Genomic DNA, 18,007 nt, shown 5'->3' on the forward strand with positions numbered 1-18,007 from the left:
CATATACACTTCCCCCTCCCCATTCGTGGTTTCCGCACTCGTGATTTCACATAATCACGATTTTTTTTTGGGGGGAGGGGGAAACCCCCCCACCATATGTTTGCCTTCCCCTAGCATCCCGGCCTTACCTGTTGGTCTAGAGGGCTTTCGGGGCAGGAGCTATCTTCCTACGCTCCTGCCCCGTGTAGATCGCCAATAGGAAATGGCTGCCGTGAGTTCCCATAGTCTCTCAAGAGACTATGGGAACTCATGGCAGTCATTTCCTATTGGCAATCTGCATGGGGCAGGAGCGTAGGAAGATCGCTCCTGCCCCGAAAGCCCGCTACATCACCAGGTAAGGCCAGGATGCCGGGGGAAGGCGGGAGGGAGGCGGGGGTGGGTCACAGCCGGATATTCGCGGTATTTCCCTATTCGCGGTCCGGCTCTGCCCCTATCCCCCGTGAATAATGAGGGAGATGTATAATCCATTGTTGACAGTCTAATTGTCTTTGTGATTTTGTTATCCATAGTAATATGATTTGTATTTATTTATTTTACAGTGTAATTCAGTCCCTGATGCAGCCCCAAGAGAGGCGAAACATGACCATGTTGGGCTAATAGGAGTGTTTTAATAAATATTGTATATGTTTTCATGACGGTGATCTACTGTGTTTTTGTTCAGACTGGATGTTCTAGATTTTGCAGATCGGTTGCCTGTTTGTTTCATGGCAGCCTATTTATGCCAGGGTTTTCTTGGCCTACATGGCTGTGCCTAAGTTGTGCATATATCGGCCCATATTTTATAGTAAGGCGTATAGCTAAAAAGAGCCCACAATCTACCCCTAATCACACCTACTTTTAGATAGGCGCTTTGGACAAGGAACGTAACTTTTACAGAATTATGAGTTAAGTGCCAATTAGTGCCGATCTGGTCTATTATTCAATTAAATTAGGTGCCTACATCGGCTAGGGGTGTCAATATAGGCACCTAACTTTAGACGGTCTTTATAGAATTTTCTTGACAGTGTATGGTCTTTATTCTCCCTCCTGGCATATGGCTTAGTTGCATATCGTCCAGAGAGAAACCATATGCGCAGCAAAGTCTGATGGCAGGACTGGACCCCTTCTAAGTCTACAGGGGCTGCAGGGTGATTTCCTCCAGTGCTGTCTCTTTGACTTATCCAGATCTTTTTGCTACCTATGTTAGTGCAGAAAGCAAAATGAATATGAGTTAAACAGGTCTGGAAAATGTATGGAAAAACAGCCTGTCGCAGTAAATAGTTGTAAATCACATTGCAGACATTAGAGAGGATGTTGTTAAGACTACCTGGGTACTTTATTTAAGAATAAATCTGGATGTTATGCCAGTTCTTATTTTTAAAGCAAATAGTGGCTAGGCCCAAGAGGTTCATCATTTTGGGAGCTGTTACTTTTTTTAAGGAATAGCCAGTGCTACATGCTCACGTGAGCAATATTGGAGAGAAAATGTAGTCAGAAGAAGGGGGCCTATATTTAAAAGGGAGTTACTGAGGCCAAACACTTTCAGTTTTTGACTCCCCCCCCCCAACACACACACTGATTTTGGGTGTTATATGGTTTATTTTAAACATTTGTTTTAATGGAAATCTTTTTATATTTAATATAGATTTTTATCTTCAGATCTCTTTTCTGAGTTGCCAACAATCTTAGGAATCAAACATATGTATAACAGAAGATTACAACACGTCTTATCAAATCCAAGACAGACTTTTTAATGTACACTAATTAACCTAACCCTTAATTTGTTGGTTAGTACATATCAAATTAATTTAGGGGTACTTTTACTTTAGGTGTGCTTTAAGCCCTAAAGCGTACTTAGGGCTAGATTCACTACACCCATGGATCCGATCCAATCCATGGGTGATCCAAGGCCAGTCAACCAATTCTCAATGCGCCCGCATGCAAAGTAGGCCGATCGGAGGCATGCCCCCCACCGACTTCACGGATCGCTAGAGAGCGATCCTAAAGCATGCGTAGACCATCTTCTATGCCTGTAGATGTTCTGCGCATGCTTACAGAACTGGAAATGTTTTTTTTACTACTTCGTGAGCCCGTGGTTTTAACCTGCTTTAAACGGGCTCGCACTATGGGGAAGGGCGAGCAGGAGAGTCGGGACAGAGAGCAGGGCAGCAAGAGGAGAGTCGGGGCAGATAGCATGTCGGCAGTCAGGAAGTGTGCTAAAGGGGCAAGAAAACATTGATCACGGATATAAAAGGTAGATGCTATAGCTGCAGCTGGAAAGACAAAACTAATTTTTTTAAAAGGCATATTTATTACCGTACTTGTGCTTTGAGATTTTGATGCACGGGAAACAGCGTTATTGGTCAATATTAAAGAAACTTTTGCAGGGTGGCAGTCGGAAAGGGCGTGAGCGATTGGTCTCCAGCAGTCGCTTCTTTGTTGATCGGCCAGCCCAGTCGGAGTTCCATATTTTGGTTAGTGAATCACTGCCTTCCTACTTTGCACGCCGTTTCCCCTCATTTGCATGCGTGGATTGGATCGGATCGGAGGATGAGAGGCACAGCAGTTAGTGAATTGGGTCAGAGGAAAATCGGGTTGGTACACGATAGCAAACACAATCGGTGGGCTTAGTGAATCTAGCCCTTAGGAGGGAAATTGTATAAATAGCACCTTAACTTAGGCGTCCTACCGGTACCTAAGAAAGAAACACCATTTTAAATAGTGTTTAAATAAAAATTAAAAGTGCCTACCAGCCCCTAAACAAATGGCATCATAATTGTGCCTCCGGAGGTGCCTACTGGTGCCTAATGCCACTGCAGGCATGACTAATGCTAGAAATGGTATTAGGCGCCAGTAAACACCTCTTCAGGTGGCTTTCACGTCAAAGGTAGGTACTTGAAATGTAGGCCTTGAACACCCTGGCCTACATTTCTGGCACTTATTTTTGCCAGGTGCATGATACTCTAAACAGCTCCATTGCATGACTGACACCCGATGGGCAACTGCTTTTGGGGTGGCCTCTGACAATGGCGCCGTTTAGAGAATCTGACGGTTATGGCCTGATTCCATAAGTGGTGCCTAGGTTAGGTGACAGTAGGCACCTATATTAAGGACACCTAGCAAGACCTAACTGAATTCCGCACAAAATTTGTTTTTAATTGGTGTGGTAATTGACCATGCCATTAAAAACCAATTTAATATCAGTAAGTGATAGCTGGAGAGATGAGGAGAAAGAATGAGAGGCTGGTGTATTGCATGCAGGAGAAAACTTTAGGAACAGAGAGAATTATGGGTCATATTGGAATTTAGAGAGAGACAGAACTGCAGTTGAAGTGAGAGGGAACTGAGGAGCTGGAGCCTGAGAAAAGAAAAGGCAGGAAGGAATTTCAAGTCTTATGATGAGGGAACTCTTACGCAAATGTTGCAGAATTTTTTAATACAGTGCATAGAATTTCCAAAACTTTTGCATAGAATTTTCATATTTTTTGTGCAGAATTCCACTGGGAGTAGCACTATCCAGGTAAGGGCTGCTGAAAATTTAGCAATGAACTGGTGGTGGTGGGGGAGGAATTATCCAGGCTGGAGACTTTCCTGCCCTGGTAAGTCCTGCTGTATATTGGTCTTGATGCTTTTATTACTATACTGAAAATTAAATCCAATTATTTCTGTTTCTGTTAGGAAGCTTTAGAATTCTTTAGACCTGATTTCATCTCTCGGTCCCAAAAACGCATTGAAAAGCTTATAATGATGGCACAACTCAGGAAAGCTCAAGTGAATAAGATTCCACATAAAAAGAAGAGAAGGTTCCCTTTTGCCAAGCCTTCGTCCACACCGACTAAGAAGTTGTACACTGTGCCTCACCCTCTCAGCGGTAAGTTCTTTGGAGACAAACACTAATAGATTATGACATTATGGGCCAGATTTTATAACAGAGCTTTTATATGAGATGTCCCAAAAAAGTGCTTATTTGAAGTTTAATTTATATTCAGCCCCAGTTCCTAACCAGATACAGGTACTGAATGTCAGGTTCATTATTGCTGGTAGTTATCAAGGTACTGTCAATATTTGGTGATAGTACCATATGGAGAATTTGTTTAATTTTTGCCTGTGACTTCCCCTTCCCATCTCATTCCAGCTCAAGCACCAAGAGAGGGTGCTTCTTTAGATCAGGTATAAATTTGTGAAGAAGTCTATGGGCCCCATATTGAACTGCGGGAGGAAGTCAAGCTGTCTCCCACGTTCGGCGGCAATTCCAAATATTCAATGCCGGGGTCATCAGCATTGAAAATCTGAGGCAAAGGGTCAGCGGCTTGCACTTAGCCGTCCAAGCCGATTGGCATTGGCTGGCCAGCTAAGGCTAATGGCCAAAGATAGACCTGCCTTTTTAGTTGGGTCTATTTGGCCTTGTGCTTTAGCTAGCCAGACAAAGAAAATTGGTGGTTAACAGCTAAGTCCAGCGATTGGCCAGCAAGCCCAGTGTTCAGCGGAGATAGCTGGCTTTCTTCCGCTGAATATCGGCAGATAACTGGTCAAACGGCACAGCCAGCCGGGAGCCATATCTGGCTGGATAAGACCCACTGACTATCAGGGGGTTGGGTGTCTGTGTCTTTATAAAAAAAGATATAAAATAGTTTAACTTTGGACATCTTATGAAATTACCTTATGTACGAGTACTTAACCCCTTGGTGCTTGAGCTAGAATGAGAGGGGGAAGTCACATGGAGAAATTAAACAAGTTCTTCATATGATAGTATCATCAGAAGTACCGGTACATGGATAGTTCCAACAGACAACAATTAACCTGGCATTCAGTGTCTTTTATCTGGGTACGACCCGGTGCTGAGCATCCAGTTCTACAGTAAATCACTCAATGTATAATTAAACTCTGGAATTCATTGCCAGAGAATGTGGTGAAAGCAATTAGCTTAGCAGGGCTTAAAAAAGGTTTGGATAATTTCCTAACATAAAAGTCCATAAGCCATTATTAAGATGGTCTTGGGGAAATCTACTGTTTTTTCCTAGATTGTCAGGTACTTGTGACCTGGGTTGGCAACTGTTAGAAACAGGATATTGGGCTTAATGGACCTTCAGTCTGTTCCAGTATGGCAACTCTTATGTTCTTATGTGAGCATTTTGAAAATGTTGATAGCCATGGGCTGAGGATGAAACAGGGGAAACAAAACCACAAAATCGAAAACACAAAGATAGAGCGGAATTGTCCCAATCAGAATGATGCACACAGAGAAAGTGTCCTTCAACTGATCTGATGAATTCAAATGCCTTTATTCATCCAAAGTTTCAGAAATACATCCATGGACTCAATGACCCGACATTTTTCTATCTCCTCTTCTCACTATTTCGCAATCACTGGGTTTGACATCTTTCTCTTATGCAGATGATATTCAACTCCTGCATCCTTTCAACCCGGAAAATGATGAAGAAATAAAAGCCATCAATAAAAAACTGGAATTGATAAAAGACTGGTTAAGTTGTAATAAATTGGCATTAAACATTCAAAAATCCAAAACCATGTTTTTTACCTGGAAAGGAAACTTAACGCCAATATCACCGTTCATCCTAGATAATACACCTCTAGAGTCTGTACCTATGCTGAAAATTCTCGGAGTAGTGGTTGATGTTGATTTATCATTTCATAATCACATCAGTCAAATAGTTAAATCTTGTTTCCATAAATTACGTCTTATTCGTTCAATCTCTACATTTCTAGATCCTAAATCTGTCAAGATAATACACCTCTAGAGTCTGTACCTATGCTGAAAATTCTCGGAGTAGTGGTTGATGTTGATTTATCATTTCATAATCACATCAGTCAAATAGTTAAATCTTGTTTCCATAAATTACGTCTTATTCGTTCAATCTCTACATTTCTAGATCCTAAATCTGTCAATATATTAATCCATTCATTGATCATATCTAAAATCGATTACTGTAACTCTCTTCTAATCAATATAACACAGAAAGAAAAAAGACGGCTTCAGATAATTCAAAATACGGCAATAAAACTTATTCATAAAGCGAAAAAATATGATCATGTCACACCACTAATGATTAAATCACACTGGCTTCCTATTTCCCACCGAATTAACTTTAAGATTCTATTTTTAGTATTTAAAGTACTAATCTTTAATGAACCACAATTTATGTCAAGAATGATTATTCCATACAATGCCCCACGCTCTCTACGATCATCTTCTTCAAACTTACTAACAATTCCCTCTTTGAAAATCGTTGGCACAATAAGAAATGATATGTTTTCTGTTATGGCTCCTAAATTGTGGAATTCTCTGCCAAACTATATTAGAAATGAAAAAGATCTTTCATCTTTTAAAAAATTATTAAAAACTTTTTTGTTTCAAGACGCTTTTGATGTGTAATACGGCCTATCTTGAACCCCTTACATTTTGCTACGAATATCAAACTCATTAACCCCCTTCCCTCCCTATTGTTTTTTTCCTTTTATGTAATTTCCAATAGAGAATGAAGTTGTAACTTTTCCCTCCTTTCCTTCTTCAATCATGTCCGTCTCTAATATGATTGCTAAAATGTTAATTGATTTATTTAGTTTGTATGGTGTTTAGTTTATCCAATTGTATGTGAGACCACTATCTAGTGACTTTTTAAATTGTACATCGCTTAGAAAATTTGTATAAGCGATTCATCAAATGGTAATAAAACTTGAAACTTGATGTAAATGTTTCGGCCTAACCAGCCTGCCTCAGGAGTCTACAAGTACATACATGGATATAAATAAGTTAAAAACATACAAAGTGCATCAGATCACAAGCTAAAAAACATATATAAATATATAATGGCAAACAGTATGTAAAATATATATATATAGTAACAGCCAAGAAAAAATATATATAATAAACACATGAGCATACATATGGACCTTAACTTGAAATTACCACATAAGTGTAAACAAGATTATTTTTTAAAAACATTTAGCTATCAACTCATTAATTATATAAAGACAATGATGTCAATTAATATTTAATAATTAATATTTAATAAATATATTTAAAAATATATATATTAATAAAACTTTTAAAATCACAGAAAGAAAACCAAGACACCATCAACATTTTTCTTTTGGGTATACTCATAGTAAGTCCTTTAATCTGAAGCCATTAAAGTCTCAGGTATAACTCCAGTAACTATAGGGCACAGCAAGCCTTAGAATAAAATCTAAAGTTGCTCTATACTGAGGCAAAAACCTGAGTTACACATGGAAAGAGTAATTGCCTTCACATGCTGTTGAAGGGTGACCAGCTGATTATAAGACCTTTCTCTGAGTGTTGGCACTCCCTCATGGTTTTTCAGGGTTGAGTCACTTCTTGCATATGATCTTTAGACTCAGTTTTCTTTTCTTTGGAAGAATGAGCTGAGTGTATATGTGGCAGAGAGGTTCCTCTGTATCTTTAACCGTAGGGTGTAGGAATGTGAAAAAGTATGAATCGCAGATTGGATTTCAACATTTATTTTCTTCACCATGTGTGGGACTATCTTGCTGTTTTAGTCACTTTCCTTCCAGATGTACAGTCCAGGGATCTGAATCAGACAGGCTAAGAGAAGGGTTTCTTCCCATTCTTGCCTCAAAAATATTATTTCTTTTAACTACAGTATACATAAGAACATAAGAATTGCCACTGCTAGGTCAGACCAGTGGTCCATCGTGCCCAGCAGTCCGCTCACGCGGTGGTCCTCTGGTCAAAGACCAGTGCCCTAACAGAGACTAGCCCTACTAGCGCACGTTCTTGTTCAGCAGGAACTTGTCTAACTTTGTCTTGAATTCCTGGAGGGTGTTTTCCCCTATGACAGACTCCGGAAGAGCGTTCCAGTTTTCTACCACTCTCTGGGTGAAGAAGAACTTCCTTACGTTTGTACAGAATCTGTCCCCTTACGCTATAGTTCAGTAGGCTAATTTTGAAAGGATTTAGTATAGCTTAGTTTAGGATCTTTGTACTTCTAGGAGGGTCATTTCATAAATAATGCACACTATTTTTTTAAATTTACATGTTTTATTTTTTTTTTTAAAGTATTTCTTTACAATCCTTCAATATAGTCTCCCTGCTTTGCAATGACTGAGTTCCAACATCCAGAAAGCTTCATTATTCCATCCAAGACACCGTTTTTCTTCAGATTGCTGAATGGCGGAAGCAAGCGCTTCCAGAGATGCAAAACAATGTTCACACATAGGTTTTTTCAACTTTGGATAAAGGTTGAAGTCTGGTGGAATCATGTCTGAACTATAGGAAGCATGATGTAACACCTCCCAGCTGTATTTGTGTAATTTTTCAAAGACGACATTACCTATGTGTGGGCGAGCGTTGTCGTGAAGAATGAGTGGCCCAGCCAAGAGCAACTGAGGTCAGGTCTTGTGCATTTTTCTGCGCATTTTTTGCAAAAAATCATGATAATACAAAGCTGGGACACTTCTTCCACATGGAACTTTGTCTGTCATGATGATGCCTTCATGATCATAAGCAAAAATCATCATTTGTTTGACTTTTGATTGAGCTCATCGAAATTTTTTGGTCATGGGGAAGATGGAGCTCTCCACTAGTCATTGAAAATCTACGCAAATATGGCTGGGAGGTGTTACCTCATGCTCCTTACAGTCCAGACATGAGTCCACCAGACTTCGACCTTTATCCAAAGTTGAAAAAAACCTATGCGTGAACATTGCTTTACATCTCTGGAAGAGCTCTCTTCTGCCGGTACCTGAGCTATTCGGCAACTGAACAAAATGGTGTCTTGGATGGAATAATGAAGCTTCCTGGACATTGGTACTCGGTCATTGCAAAGCAGGGAGACTATATTGAAGGATTGCAAAGAAATACTTGAAAAAAAATAAACGTAAATTAAAAAAAAAAAAAAAAAATAGTGTGCATTATTTATGAAATGACCCTCGTAGATTCCTCAGTTTAGGTACCTACAAAGTGAGGCCCATATTCTATAAACGGCACCTTAAGTTATGTTGGCAGTTTTGATTTCCTCCTTAGCATTGCTATACATCAGCTAGCTGCATTATGTTGATTGATACCCTCGTCCCTGAAGAAAGCTTTTGAAACGCTTTGGAAGGGGTGGAAAGAGTCCTGAAAAAGCTAACTAGCAACAGCAACAGAGAAGATAAGTAAATTGCCCATAAATAAAATATAATAAGATGGTACTGATAATGACATTAAGATAAAAATATAAAAGACAAACTTCAAAATTATTAAAGAACCTGTGAGGATGTCTGCTCGTGCGAGTTAAGCTACCACATGGCATTCTGAGGTTTGTAGAGCATCGTATTGAAACATAGAAACATAGAAATAGACGGCAGATAAGGGCCAAGGCCCATCCAGTCTGCCCACCCTAATGTCCCTCCCCTACCATTGCCCTGTGAATAGATCCCTCCTCTTCCTTTGCCCTGTGAATAGATCCCACGTGACGATCCCATCTGGCCTTAAAATCAGGCACGCTGCTGGCCTCGATCACATGTAGTGGAAGACTATTCCAGCGATCAACCACCCTTTCTGTGAAAAAGAATTTCCTGGTGTCAGCTCGTAGTTTCCCTCCCCTAATTTTCCACGGATGCCCTCTTGTTGTCGTGGGACCCTTGGACTCTGTAATTCCCAGACGATAAGTCTTAACTTATGAAACTTTAATTTCTGTTTGGTTTCAGCAAATTTCAAAGGGTTGAAAGTTTTTGTGACAATTTTGAATTAGTAGCCATAATATGTTTAATAAAAATAAAGCATTTTAAAAAGAAAAATGTAGGCGCCTACTGGCGCCTTAAAAAAACGGTGCCTGCACCGTGCCTACAGCAGCGCTTTATGATGCTTGATGCCCCTGTAGGTGTGGCTAATGCCGGAAGTGGTGCTAGGCGTCAAAAAGCAACTCCATAGACACGAGTCACATAAAAGGTAGGCACCAGAAATGTAGGCCTTGAAAACCCTGGCCTACATTTCCGGCGCCTTCCTTTTCAAAGGCCGTGATTCTATAAACGGCGCTGTCATGGGATTGACACACAATCAGCAGCCATTTTTAAGGCATCCACCGACAATGGCGCCGTTTATAGAATCCGGGCCTGAGTGGCTACAGGGCTGGAGTTAGGGTAGAAAAAATGTTAAGTGCTTAGCATCGATTTTCAGCCCTAGGCAACTACAGTAACTTAGGAACCAAGAACATCTATACACGTATGTTAAAAATGCAACAATTACATAGAGTTTTGAAGAGAGCATATTTTGGGCGTAATTTGGGTGGACTTTGAAAGTACAGTGGTGCCTCGCACAGCGAACGCCTCGCACAGCGAACGCTGCGCACAACGAACTTTATGTCTTGATTCGTACAACGGACTTCGTTTCACACAACGAAGTCCGGGGTTCCTGCGGGGTTGGATCGCAGCGGGGTTGGTCGAGCCGCGAGGGTAGTCTCCTTCTCCTTACCTGCCCTGTCGCTGCACACAGCCGAACGGAAATCTTCCCGATGTCAGCGCTGACGTCGGAGGGAGGGCTTAAGCAAAGCCCTCCCTTCCTCCGACGTCAGCGCTGACATCAGGAAGACTTCCGTTCGGCTGTGTGCGGCTGCGGCAGGGCAGGTAGGAAGAAGGCAATGGCGAACGAAAGAGGGGGGAGGGGGCGGTCCGCCCCGAAGAATGTGCACAGCTGGTCAGGTCCCCCGATCGACCGACAACAGGCCCGGCCGACAAACCTCCCTGCCCTGTAGCCGCGAATCTAAATTACCTCTTACAGCAGCTTCAATAATCCAGCTGCTGTAAGAAGGTAATTTAGATTCGCGGCTACAGGACAGGGAGATTTGTCCGACCGGGCCTGTTCTGTTGTCGGTCGGGTGCAAAAGCGCCACAAAGGTGGAGGCAGGGAGGGAGGAAAGGTGGAGTGGAGAAGAAAAGACGCTTAAGGGGGGAGAAGGCCGCTGAAAGCACATGTTGGAGCAGGGGATGAGAGGGAGGGAGAGAAGGGGAAATATTGGACAAGGGCAGAAGGGATGCTAAATCATAGGGTGACAGGCAGAGAGAACAACAGGAAAAAGAGTGGAAGCAATCTTGAACCCTGAGGGTGAGGGCAGAGAGAGGTGGTGAGATGATTGATCATGGGGAGAGGGACAAAAGGGAATAGAGATGGGATAGGAAGATAGTGGAAGTAAAAGGACAGGGAGATGTATGTTTTTAGATGTATCTAAATAAAAATAATAACAAAAAATTTATCTTTTTTATGTCATCTTAGCATATTTTATGCTGCAGAACGAATTTTTTTTTTTTACATGTATTCCTATGGGAAAACGCGTTTCACATAACGAACGTTTCACATAACAAACTTGCTCCTGGAACCAATTAAGTTCGTTGTGTGAGGCACCACTGTATATTGTACATGTGCTTCCTACTGAAATGGCAGTACTTGTATACTGCAAAATAGTGATCTGTTGGCATTTACACCTACTCCAGATCCTATATAATTATCAGTTAATGCTCATTTGGACCTGAGACTGGAGAAGTGATTGAGGGAGAACTATACTTACCTCTTTAATCTTTAAAACCATCTCACAAAGCAAACATTAAAATTTTTGAACTCAGCTCGTTAATTGGTTCCATTTAGGCATATAGTTTTACAAAATCTGTGGTTTACACTAGAGAATGACACGGTGACAAAATTCATCACTGTCCCCGTCCCCGCGGATAACCGCGGGAAACCATCTTCATGTCATTCTTTAAAGAGAGAGGAAAGAATCAGAGTATGAATGGCCACAACCACTGACCCGCAAGCTTTGCTTTGAAGAATGCTGGTGTAGAAGCACCAAGGTTGAAATAGACACTAGAAAATGACATGGGATTATTTCCCGCGGTTATCCGTGGGGACGGGAACGGTGATGAATTTTGTCACCGTGTCATTCTCTAGTTTACACGTATATATGATGGGCCTTACATGTGTAAGTTGCAAAATCCAAGCAAGTAATGCTACTCAGTACAATGACTCAAGTGAATTGGCTTTTTAAGAAATGTTTTCTTTTGTAAACTAGTGTTTCCGATGGCCGTGCCACCATATACATATAGTATTTTCCCATGACCTTGTATGTATATTTCAAAAAACTTCATATTCAGCAAATGTAACATCCATTGTAAATTTTTCTAGTTCTGACTTGCACATCCTTTTCCAACCCAGAGGTCAAATAAATGTTGTTCTACACATCTAGGAATATAAATAGCATTTCTAAATTTCAGATTTCAAATTTAAATATGTTTTTAGGTCTCTGAGATTGGCAGAGAACAGATGCTTAAGGCCCCCTTTTATCAAGCATAGAATTCCTATGAGCATAAAAAACCCTAAGGCAGCTTGTTAAAAAGGGGCCTAAATTAGGCACCTTACTTAAGGTCCTAAATTTTGGATCTTGGTTTTTCTTGAATATTGGCCTCTACTTTTCTGGATCTCAGAAAGTCTGTTAGTGGTTGGTGATTGCTTCCTCCTTGCTCCAGCTCCTGATCAAGTTCACTGGTACATGATCTTTGCTCTTTTCTCGTTGTGGCTGGCTCGGTGACGGGATAATCGCGCGCCAGACGCCAGCGCGCCGACAATCCAGACAGTGGATTGTCAGCGCGCTGATGTCTTGCGCTCCACTGTCTATGAACCGGCTGGCTCTGCAGTAAATTGAATCCCTCTCTCTTCCTCTCATGGACTCTGCAAAATTCCAAGTCTGTTCTGGGTTTGTTTTTTGTTTTTTTTATTAGAGCACATAAGCTTAGGCAATGATAGAGTCTCCTTTACCACTGGTCATTTTCCATCAGATACAGTATTTCCTAGTGGATTAGATTAGCTGTTCTTGGCAACCCTATGCTAGACAGAGAGAGAACACTTTGCAAGTTAGGATGCACCAGCAAACCGTAACCCTATAAGCATAAGTTACATAAAGAAAAAATAATAATAAGGCACATATACATACATACGAGCATACATATACTATATATATATCGGCAGGATTGTGTGATGCCCTATGTATCCCTTCGATCTGCTGAACATTGTGACTTGGTTGTACCTAACATAAGAACATTAAGCCATCACAGAGGCCAATCCAGGTCACCAAATACCTAGCAAAAACCCAAAGAGTAGTAACATTCCATGCTACCGATCCAGGGCAAGCAGTGGCTCTCTCAATAACAGACTATAGACTTTTCCTCCAGGAACTTATCCAAACCTTTCTTAAAATCAGCTACACTATCCACTCTTACCACAACCTCTGGTAATGCGTTCCAGAGCTTTAACTATTCACTGAGTGAAAAAATATTTCCTCCTATTGGGACGGGGCCTGAGGAGTCTGAGCAAATCAGGGCCTTCCACATATCCACATATGTAAAGGGTTTCTATAATCATCATGTAAACCTTACCCACACCCAGGCTCACCCAGTTCCACCCATCCCCACCCCATCATGCCCCATGCCCACCCCCATGCCTACCTTAGCCCCGTCCCAGCCCCGCCCCAGCCCTGCCCCCTGCTGCCTGCTCTCGTTGGGCAGGAGTGCATCCACGCATGCCACGGATGCCCTCCTGCCCAACGACGATTTGATAGAAGCTTTTCAAAACCTGGACAAAGTGTCAGGTTTTTAAAAGCCATCCATAGCCCCGGACATGTCCTCAAAAGGAGAACATGTCCGGGGAAATACAGACGTCTGGTAACCCTAGCTCTGGGCACGGTAGAAACCTCTACTGCAGCTTAGTAAAAGAGTGCCTGGTCGCTGTACATGAAAAAGGACATAGTACTACTCGAAAGGGTCCAGAGAAGAGCGACAAAAATGGTTTAGGGGCTAGGGGAGTTGCTGTACAACGAGAGGCTAGAGAAACTGGGCCTCTTCTCCCTTGAGAAGAGGAGACTGAGAGGGGACATGATCGAAACATTCAAGATATTGAAGGGAATTGACTTAGTAGAGACAGAGAGATTGTTCACCCTCTCCAAGGTAAAGAGAACGAGATGGCGCTCACTAAAATTAGAAGGGAAAAGATTCCGTACAAATGTAAGGAAGTTCTTCTTCACCCAGAGAGTGGTGGAGGTCTGGAACAATCTCCTGGAGGCTGTTATAGGGGAAAGCACGCTTCAGGGATTGAAGACAAGGCTGGATAAGTTCCTACTGGAACAGAACATACGCAAGTAAGGCTAGACTCAAATAGGGCACTGGTCTTTGACCTAAGGGCCGCCACATGAGTGGACTGCTGGGCACGATGGAACACTGGTCAGACCCAGCAGCAGCAAATCTTATGTTCTTCAGGAAGACTAGTGGTACAATATACTTTGTAGGCATAGCTTCACTTCCTTTCCAAATTTCAACCATCAGCTACAGTGCAATATTAGAGATGAACACAATATGAAATATTAAAAATCCCTTCCTGATAAGAATTTCAGCTAACTGTGAAAACTTTGAATCAATGTGGTTTGGATAACAAGCAAAAATATGCAAATGTAAAAGAAAATTTTTTATTGTCATCCAAACTCAAAGTGAGTTACAATTCAGTTGCTGTAGTTATTTCCCTGTCTAATAGGGCAGTGATAATGGAAAGTTAAGCAACTTATCCAAATTCACAAGAATTAATAGAGAGTGGGAAGTCCAGACTTCCCTGATACCCAGCCAACTGCTCAAACCACTGGGATGCTCAACCATGCCATATCTAATACATGCAGTTTGATAGGTATGTGACTCCTGGGCCCTCTTTTTACTCTGGGGTTGCTATGTACTGCAGTAGGCATCCCCTGTACCCCTTCAGCTTTCTGGAGTTTGGTTTTATTGGACTGAACGTCCCAACACCTGGAATCAGGGTTCTGAGACTTGTGCTTGCTAAAGGGTAGATGCCTGATTTCAAAAGAGAGAGGAGATTCCTGAGCTGCAAAACTAAACTCTTTGCATTCCAGAATTTACCAAAGAACAGATAATATTCAGCAACAAGCAACTTTAAAGGCATATATTAAGCAGCTTCACTTATATACAAGATTTATACAAGATAATCAGGAGAAATATTACATGAATATAAACATGCATTTAGATAATTAAAGAGAGTTATGATTAGTTTCAATCAGTTGCATAGTAATGGGGGTAGAGCGACCTGGGCGCCAAATCGCCAGGGGCACTGGCATCTCTCTTCTCACCCCATAGGGGATTCTCTTAAATGCATTCTCCCTCTCTCATACCTCATCTAGTCACCAGCAGTAAGCAGGGTTTCTCTTCTGCTGGTCATGCTGGCCTCCCTTTGATGTCATTTCTCGTTCGTGGGACCAGGAAGTGATGTCAAAGGGCAGACTCAGCCAGCACAAGCAGCAGGTAAGAGACCTAGTTCGCTGCCAGTAACAACTAGAAGACGTAAGGGAGAGGGGGGGATAGAATGCATTTAAGATATCTCCTTCCACCTGGGGGGGATGCCAGGCATCTATGCCATGGGCGCCAGCTTCCCTTGCTATGGCACTGGTTTCAATATAGAAGTGCACTAGCTTTGCAGCATTAGAGAAGAACTACACCTACACAGATAAAATAGCTGGCAGCCAAAAAGGGCTGAGAAAATAGAAAAAATGAGTAAAGCAACTCTGCACATAGTTCAAATGGGGCCCAATGTGATATGGTAGAGATGTTAGCTTTTCCTAGGCAGCTCCTTCAGAGATTTAATATTAGTCAATGCTTCTCAACTATGTAGTCACTGTGTAACATATGTTGAAACTCTGCACTGGATAGTAGTCCCTTCCTAGGCTGAATGGCTCCAGGTGTAATTCCTACACCCAGTTCTTGGTGAAATTTGTACCATTTTCCATCTGTTACTGGTGGGGAGAGTCTCTATGGAAATCCTTCAGTGATTTCTCTGGATTCAGGTCAGGGGATGGACTCGGCTCTGGTTTAGAAGAACCTCTTGGTGCAAAACAGACAAATACCTTTCTCTTTGTTTGAAAGTTTCAAGTTTATTTTAAAAATGTGATAAAATCGCTTTTTCAGAATTTCAAAGCGACGTACAATAAAATGGGGAAGACAGACAATTTGTTTGGGAGACAGTGACCTACTTCGGACAAAGGTAGACTATAAAACGAGAGGAAAAATGGGAGGAACTACAATCGATATAGGAAACTTGGAACAAACTCCCTGACTCTGTAAGATTGATAGGTCAGCTACAACAATTTCGTAAAGCCCTAAAAACTTTGTTGTTCACACAATATCTTAATGGTTTACCTACTGAAGTGACGAAATCGGTTCATAGACAACGGCGCGAAAGACAAAAGCGCGCGCCGACAATTGAGCGCAGCGCACGCCGCCACGCCACTTTAAATTACAGTTTTTATGGGCTCCGATGGGGGGTTTTGTTGGGGAACCCCCCCAGTTTACTTAATAGACATTGCGCCGGCGTTATGGAGGGTTTGGGGGGTTGTAACCCTCCACATTTTACTGTAAACTGAACTTTTTCCCTAAAAACAGGGAAAAAGTGAATTTTTCAGTAAAATGTGGGGAGTTACAACCCCCCCACACTCCCCACAACACCCCCACAACGCGGCGCGATGTCTATTAAGTAAAGTGGGGGGGTTCACCCCCCATGCCCCCTCGTCGGAGCACTAAAAAGAGTAATTTAGAGCAGCGTGGCGGCGCGCGCTGCGCTCAATTGTCTGGGCGCGCCTTTGTCCCGGCGCGCTTTTGACCTGACACCGATGAATTCATAGCATTTTCACATTCACTTTCTCAGGTTCGTATTCTTTTATACATTCTGGTCTTAATTATTTGTGAACCGAATCGAGTTATGTTAGGAGGTGACCCAGTATATAAACCAAAGACTGGACTAGACTAGAAAGAGAACAAAGAAGGAAAAAAAATCATAAGAGAATAACATTACAAAGAGAAGGCCTTGAATGAACTGAGGTTCAAAATTGGCTGCTTTCAACTCTGATTGCTGGAACCCCTGGGGCGGGTTGTGACCCCAAACACAGCGTGCATGACCCCCATTTAGGGATAATGGCCCACAATTTGGGAAGCGCTGCCATATGCATATATCTTTGATTGTATAAATGGTGGCAATATCTTTAAATGCGTCGTTTAACTGTTGAAAGTTACTTGCAGATTTTAGCAAGTCAGTTTATGTGTTTTGATGAGTTGAAAATTGATACAATCATCAAAAATGGTTTATGTCTACTTGGTATTAATAAGACTCCATTCCTTTTTCCTTCCCTTCACTCACTCTCCAGCCCCCTAAGCTGCTGTTGACAGTTTTATTATTAATCTCTTTTCTTACCTTCTTACCATTCACAGCATCTCTGCTTCCAGATTCTGTCACTTTCTACTTCTTAACCTTTTGTATCTGTCCTATCTGTCCTTTCCACTCTTTTCAGTCTTAAACCTAATGATTGTCAGTCTTCTCCTATTTAGATTATTGTAATGTACTTTTCATTGACCTGCCTCTTTCCCATACCCTTTCCTCCAGATGATTCATTTTCCAGGACTAAAGGATTTATCTAAATAATAATTGACATGCACATTGCTCTGGGGACTGAACAGAAGAGTGTGGGCTCGCTCACAGAAGGTCAAAAACCCTATCCAATTATCTAGCTTCTAATCAATTGAAAAGCTCAGTAGTTTTTTAAGGTTCAACTTGATTACATTCAAAACCCAGGGGATTTTACAGTGGTTTCAAATGTGCTTCTCATAAACAGTAAAACAACTTAAAAAAAAAAAAGTTTGGAAGACAAATAGTTAAAAACTCAGAGAGTCTTCATAAACTGTTCAACTATATAACATATGTACATCTGGCCAACACAAATCCAATATTGAAGTTAAGTATCAAAGAGCACATTAAGGCTATTAAAATAAGAATGATATGCATGACTGTGAAAAACGCTTTCCTGTCTAGAGGAACAAGATTGAAATCAGAAATTCATATGGGGGTATAAACAATTCACAGTCCTAAATAAGATAGATATAGACATAATGAGGTCAGTATTCAGCCAGGATATAAGGATAACGTACACATATTTTCAGCAAACCAGATTACTGAAAATACATC

General features: G+C 41.5%; 1 protein-coding gene across 1 annotated transcript in view; it reads left to right on the forward strand.

The window, feature by feature from the left end:
- The window catches only part of C4H10orf90 (chromosome 4 C10orf90 homolog), a 374,134-nt gene that overhangs the window by 327,181 nt on the left and 28,946 nt on the right, over positions 1-18,007 (forward strand). Inside the window, exon 5 of the mRNA XM_033940326.1 lies at positions 3,658-3,850. Coding sequence (XP_033796217.1) covers positions 3,658-3,850 — 193 coding nt within the window. The remainder of the gene's footprint in view (positions 1-3,657; positions 3,851-18,007) is intronic.

This window comes from Geotrypetes seraphini, chromosome 4, assembly GCF_902459505.1.
Source record: "Geotrypetes seraphini chromosome 4, aGeoSer1.1, whole genome shotgun sequence".
Taxonomy (NCBI): domain Eukaryota; kingdom Metazoa; phylum Chordata; class Amphibia; order Gymnophiona; family Dermophiidae; genus Geotrypetes; species Geotrypetes seraphini.